General features: G+C 28.0%; 1 protein-coding gene across 1 annotated transcript in view; it reads left to right on the forward strand.

Moving 5' to 3' along the window:
- LOC117175298 (15-hydroxyprostaglandin dehydrogenase [NAD(+)]-like) overlaps positions 1-7229 on the forward strand; it is a 22415-nt gene that overhangs the window by 12365 nt on the left and 2821 nt on the right. The window contains exons 3-5 of the mRNA XM_033365006.1: positions 3369-3492; positions 5432-5538; positions 5665-5838. Of these exons, the coding sequence (XP_033220897.1) occupies positions 3369-3492; positions 5432-5538; positions 5665-5838 (405 nt within the window). The remainder of the gene's footprint in view (positions 1-3368; positions 3493-5431; positions 5539-5664; positions 5839-7229) is intronic.

Raw genomic sequence — 7229 nt, forward strand, 5'->3', positions numbered from 1 at the left:
AAAAGCGCATCGTTTATTGTAAAAAAATTCATGAATGTTTTCACAAAAATTTTGCCATTAAGACGCCATTTTGAAAATACTAAAACGAAAAATCCATCTTTATACCATGGATTCTCAAAGTTCAGACATTTATTCCACCGGTTAGTGAGATTCCAGGTTAATTACAGTCTCGAAAAGCTTTGGAAAATGGTTCACAAAAAAATAGGCACGAAAAATCACGTTTTTTTTTTGTTTAAACTGCATTTTGGGATAATAAATAAATTTGTTGAGGAATTTCATTGGCACCGTCGGAAAGAGGAGATCTTAAGCAATTAAAATATATGTGTCTAGATTTTTTCTAGTGTCGAATAGTCTTAGTTATTGGCCGTTGAAAAGCAGTGTCCCGGTAGTGGCGTTTTGGCCGTTTTAAGGGTTAAAAATTAAGTTGTATTATTAACTAAAATTTCTGTCAATATAACACATTTGGTTAAATGCTAATACTCAATTTCGTTTAAGTAATTTAAAAAAGTAATAAGGCGCCGTTAAAAAACTACGTAACATTTCCGGGTGGGAAGAGGGGGTGACGTAGAACGAAAAATCACACATGGAAAATAGAAATAGAATAAAATTTTGTTGAAATGCTCAGAGAAATGAAAATTAATAATTTTATTTCACAAGTAAAGCATCTGAACGTGGACTTGAAAGTGAATTCTTTTTAATTAAAATGTCTACTAACTGAAATTTTAACAAATACAATTTTGGGTGAAAACTGATCGCTAGTAGTTACAAAATCAACTGTTCGATTTTTTATTTAAATTTCAAGTTCTTGATTGGTAGTTGAATTATTTTGTTGACCATTCATATTATTGGTTGGAGATTTAATTATTTTGTTAAAAATTCGTTTTTTATTCTTTGCAAATTAATTTTTCAGCTGACATTTTAACAATTCTATTTTTGGTTGATAACTAATCGCTTTTATTTGAAAATTCAACTAATAATTTTTCCATTGGCTATACATGTTTTTTCATTTAAATCATCTACTTGATTAAAAGTTGAATTGCATTAATAAACAGTTATGTTATTGGTGGTAGAATTAACTATTTTGTTAAAAATTCTTTTTATCTTAAATTTTTTTTAAGTTTCAAATTAATTTTTTAAACGAAAATATTACTAAATTACAGTTTTTTAAATTGAAATTTGACCGATTTGAGATAAAAATTCAACTATAACATTTTTGATTGGAAGTTTAACTACTTTATTGAAAGTTGAACTATTCTGTTAAAAATTTATTTTATTAGTTGCAGTTTTGACTATTTTATTAAAAAGTCGTCTTTTTTGTTCAAAAATATTTTTTCTAGTTGAAAATTAATTTTATTAACTGAAAACTGTACTAATACATTTTTTGACCGAAATTTGATCGTTTTTAGTTAAAAATTTAACTGTAACATTTTCCATTGAAATTTCAACGACTTGATTAAAAGTTGAGCTACTTTATTAAACATTCAATTTAATGGTTGCAGATTTAACTATTTGGGTAACAATTTTGTTGTTGTTCAGAAATGAAGCTTTTTAATTGAAAATTAATTTTGTTAACTAAAAATTTTACAATCGTATATTTTGGCTAAAAATTGATAGATTTTAGTTCAAATTTCAACTAATAAATTTTTACTTGAAAATTCATTGAAGATTCAACTATTTTGGGAAAAACGCGTTTTTTTGTTTGCAAATTAATTCAAGATAAAACCCACTATTTTAATTTTGGTTGAAAATGAAACTTTTTTTTAATGAAGACTGAACAAGTATGTTCAAAATTAACTTTTTTGTTGACAATTTATATGATCATTTAAAAAATTTCAGTGATTTATAGAGAATTTGTATTTTTAGCTTGAAAATTTATCATATTGGTTGACATGTCATATCTCTTTAGAATGAAAAATATTTTTTGATTGAAAATTCATCTCTTCTCGTAGAAATGAAATTTTGTATTAAAAATAGACATTTTTTTTTTTAATATCAACTATTACATTTTTCGTTTAGAATTCATGTTTTTTGGTACAAATCAACTGATTTTGTTTTAAAATAAAAATATTTTTTCGGTTGAAATGTAAACTACTTGGTTGGAAGTAGAACTCTTATGTTGAAAACTTATTTTTATACTTGAAGATTTATAAGCTTAGTTACAAATTTAAATGATTTGTTAAAATTTTATTTATTTATTTATTTAAGAACTCAACCATTAAGTTATATAGTGAAAAATTCATTAGTTTGAATTAAAAATTAAACTTTCTTCTACAAAATTCGTCTTCTTGGCGTGAAAATACATCTGTTTGGCTCAAAATGCAACTGTTTCTGGTTAAAGGTTAATAATTTTTTGTTAAAAAATTCGAACAATTTTTTGAAAATTCATCTATTTGGATAGGAAATTTTTGGCTTTTTGGGTTCGAAATTCGTATTTTTTTATAGAAAAGTCGTTGTTTGAAAATTCATCTTCCTTGGTTTAAAATTCAGCATACATCTAAAAAATAGCTTTTGTGGCATAAAGAATCAACTATTAAAAAAAAATTATTTCTGGTTGAAGTTTAATATTTGTGTTTAAAAATTCGACCATATATGATTGAAAATTCATCTTTGTAAGTTGAAAATTCAACTGTTTGGTTAAAAAATAAACTATTTTGTTGAAAATTTTCCTCTCTTGATTTTGAGTTAAACTTTTTGACAGCAGGTTAAACTGTTTAGTCTAAAATTAATTCTTTTATATTTTAAGAATTTTTCTATTCAAGTTGAAAATCCAACTGTTTTCTTCAACATTCGATGGCTCAAAAATTCGAAAAATTATCCTATTTCCCTTATTTTAAGAGCTTTTTGGCTGTGGGTTCTGTTAAAATATTATTTTTTTTATGTCCAATGCTTTACCTCAGACATATATAATTAATGTGTGTTATAAGTTTTTAAAAATTAATTTTTATTTCATGAAAAACTATTCAATTTTATCTGGTTTTAATTTTGAATTGTTTACGAACTTGAACTTGAAATGGGTCAATTACTAATTCTTATAAAGCGACTTTAATAATAAATTAATCTTTAATGTCTCTGTTAATTTCATATATTCCTAATGAAATATGAAATAAATATTAATTAAGTTTAAATAAAGAAAATGTTTTTCGCTGAATTAAATAAGAACGGTAATTGATTCCCTAGCACGCCAGACAAATTTTAAACGCAAATTGGTAATTAGAGGTTGTCGAAATCGAATTTATGAAACTCATTACAAATTCGCTTAGCCACTGAAGCGAATTTTCGCAGAGGAAGAGAGATAATTTATTTGTGAATTATCTACATGAGTTCCCTGAAATTAAAGTGGATGTATTTAAATAAATTTTTATTTTCAGGTTTCCGTCTGTGATATTAATTGCGAATCTGGCGAAGAATTGGTCAATGCCCTCGGCATTAAATATGGGAAAAATAGAGTTATGTTTTCTCAATGTGACGTTACTGATTATTGTCAATTCGAAGGTAATTTCCTAATCAATTACTGATTCATTAAAAATAATTTTGGTATCCTTAAAAAAAAGTCATCTACGAAAAATATATCAGAAAATATTTTTCACATAGCAGTAAATGCTCGCAAGTGAAGCGTGCGTTTATCTCTCTGGATATTGATTTCCTAACATTAAAATATAAAAGATCTAAAAATCCATTATTCATCAAATTTGTTCATATTAGGTCTTAAAAAGTGTTTACAAAATGAAATTTTTTTAAATGGAATGCAAGGGAATTGAACCAGTATCATTTCTAAATAAATGTATTTAAAACTAAATAATTTGAAATTGAAAAATTTTAAATCAGAAGCCATCAAGATTGAAAAATGTCAGATTATTTTGAATTAAAAAATCACTAAAAAAACCTTCGAAGCAAAAAGGAGTTTTAAACGGCATAAATCAAAAATGTAATAATATATAATTTCATAAGTTAAAAATTAAACGAAACCGAAGTTTATTACGACCTGAAAAAATTGTACTTTTAAAAGATTGTGGTACTAACACTTTTTTTATGATGAAACCTTATAAAATTTCAATTATCTTGAGTAATTTTATATCGTTGAAAATTTAAAATTGTTTATTATATCATTTGTAATTTAACTTTTTAAATTGTAATTGCAAAATTAAAAACAGGAATAGAAGAACATGGTAAATTTAGTGTTCAACATAAAAATTAAAATTTCTGACATTGTATTAATTTTAAATTAAAGAAATTGATCAATTTATAAGTTATTAATTTCAAAAAGCTTAGCTTTTATTGATTTTTATTTTACACAAAACAATTTTTAACTTTCTTTATATCAAATTGCTTTAAATTTTAAGTGTTTAAATTTTTAAAATCTTAAATATTGAGAAAAATTGAGAATAACAAATGAAAAATGAAAAAAAAGACAAAACATGACTGATATATATGATTCAAATATTTGGAATGGTAGAATTTTAAGGCTTGCAATACAAAGCAAAGTTGAATTTGCATCCTAAAAAGGACGAATTTGCAACAAAGTAAATGAATTTTCAACTAAAAAAGAGCAATTTAGCAGTAGAAAAATGAAATAGTTACATTTTCAGCTTGAAAAATTAGTATTAAACTAAAAAGAAACTAATTTTCAACCGAATAGTTAAATTTTTAACCAAAGGGATGAATCATCAACTTAACAAATGCATTATCAAATAAAAGTGTAATATGTGGTATTTTCATGCAAAATATTCTAATTTTCCATAAAAACAGTTGAATTAATCAAATAAATAGGAATATTTAACAAATTATAGTAAAATCCTCAACCAAAACTAACTTTCAAAGCAAAAATTTAAATGATAGAAATACAAAGGATGGTGAATATGACTAATAATACGCATCATATCATGCAGTAACAAGTATCATTCAAAGCAATTGGCTGCATTTTTAAAATTCGTTCATTTTAATCTCAAGTTAAAAATTAATATTAAAGAAAAAATAAATAAATAGTAGATTATTTTATAATTATAATTTCGTGGTCCATGACAATTTTTAACATTTTTCCTAATCTGCATATTTTAAATTTAACTGTTAAATAATGATTTTTAGTGGCGGATTTACCGTACAGGCAACGCAAGTAGCTGCCTAGACAGGCAACTTTTTAGAGCGGCAAGGTTTTGAACGTTTTTAAGCGGCAAATGAGATTGTTTATTCATAATTTGTTTGCAAAAAAATATTTGATAACAAATAAACCGCATAATTAATATTATCCTTGTCAATATTTTGGGCTTCTGATGAACACATATTTAATCGATTGAAAAAGTATAAAGGGAAGGGGAGGGGCGGCAAATTATCTTAATCCACCACTGATGATTTTCGATATTTAAATGATAAATGGCCGAAATATCAGTATGAACTACAGATTTGTAAGAAACTAATAATGTTTTTAATTTGACAGAATCTTTCGAAACTACTCTCGCGGCGTTTGGAAGACTAGACATTGTTGTCAACAATGCTGGAATTATGAACGACAGATTTTGGGAATTGGAAGTAGATGTTAATCTTGTAAGTAGATTTGCTTACGACAAAACATAAAATATTTTATGATTAATAATAAATTGAAATGTTAAAAAACAGTTTCTATTGTTGAAAAAATGATACTGGATAATAATATAATATTTTAATTTTCAGAATGGAGTTATTCGAGGAACCCTTCTCGCACAACGATATTTGGCAAAAGATAGGGGCTATGGGGGAGGTGTGGTCATTAATACAGGAAGTAATGTTAGCATAAATCCTTATGTCAGTGCTCCTATTTATTCTGCTACAAAATCAGCAATTGTCAGTCTCACTCGAGCATTTGGCGTAAGTTTTTCTTTACATTCTCGGATACTTTTAATTTAAAGCCACTTCTAAGATATTTGATTGAACGCCATTTTTTTGAATAACTCACGTCTCGCCGGCTTCCAAGTCAATCATGGGCTATGAAGCTTCCGTCGTAGGTACTGCATCCGCTTTCTCATTACCTTCAATATACTCATAGTCGACAGCTCTGATCAGAATAACTCAGCTTCTACCAGCAACCTGAAGTACATCTTCAATACAATTCCAGACTTGACTAGAAGTTAATTTTTCAGATGTAAGATTGCTAAGAGCTGCTTGACTGTCAGAATATATTTAAATGTGTTGGATTTTATAAGCCCACTTGAAATTTTTCTCTAGGAAAGCTTTATTAGCTATGATTTCGCCCTGAAAAACTGTAGGCAATGTGCTCAGTGTTGATGCCGTCTTAGCTGGAATCATGGATTCCAGCTTTAGTTCCTAAGGAGTCTTTAATTTCGTCTGTGGAGCAAATCAGGCCTGGTGCTAATAATTTTTTCCTTTTTCCGTTTTTATACTATTCTTCACTTTTAGGGAAGATGACTGAAGGTTTTCATGAAGGATAATTTCCTAAACATAGCATCAGGTTGCATAACGAGAATATTCTCCTCGCATAGAATGCGTTTACTAATGTCATATAGATCTGCCGCCCTAACATCACTGAGGTTGCTGCTGTTGGTGTTGTTTTATGGCAACAGTGATCGCTAAGCAGAAAAAAACTTTGAAGGCTTTCCAGTTGCTTTATATTACTAATTAGGTCAGTTCTTGTTAACCAGATCGTTGATGTATACGCTATTATGGATCTAATAATCATTGCATATAACGAATAAGTAATGCTGGGCTTAAATTCTTAGGTTCTCCTTATTGCGCATTTACAGGCCCAAACAGTCATCTATGCTTTCTTTGCCTTTCGAAGATTATTTATGAACCGCCCCCTGATTCGTGCAAGCTAAATTCGAGCCCAGGAAGATTACCCTCATTATCTGATCTTCTATTTCATTAGTCGTTTCAGCCCTTTTTTCCGACGTCAATATTAATGCATTCAGTTGACATGATCACTTACAGCTTAAGGTTCTCTGGAGTCTAGCAGCGTTGAGTATCGTTTTTCAGGTCTTTAAGACTAGAATACTAAAAGGGTCCATGCTTTGGGTCGATGATTCTGTTGGGTATAGCACCCAGTTTACTGCAGATGTCCTCTCTATAAGTATCATAGTCAGTTACTTTAGGGTTCCTATACCTTTCAAACTCAGATCTATCGGTTGTTAAAAGAGAAGTACCAGGTGTATACATATGAAACCGGTATTGCCATTTAGCGGCCAGTAGGCACACTTGTAGGCACTGTCGGAACTTACCATTTGTGCTAATTGGCGGATTGT

This window comes from Belonocnema kinseyi, chromosome 6 (genome assembly GCF_010883055.1).
Source record: "Belonocnema kinseyi isolate 2016_QV_RU_SX_M_011 chromosome 6, B_treatae_v1, whole genome shotgun sequence".
In the NCBI taxonomy this organism is placed as follows: Eukaryota; Metazoa; Arthropoda; class Insecta; order Hymenoptera; family Cynipidae; genus Belonocnema; species Belonocnema kinseyi.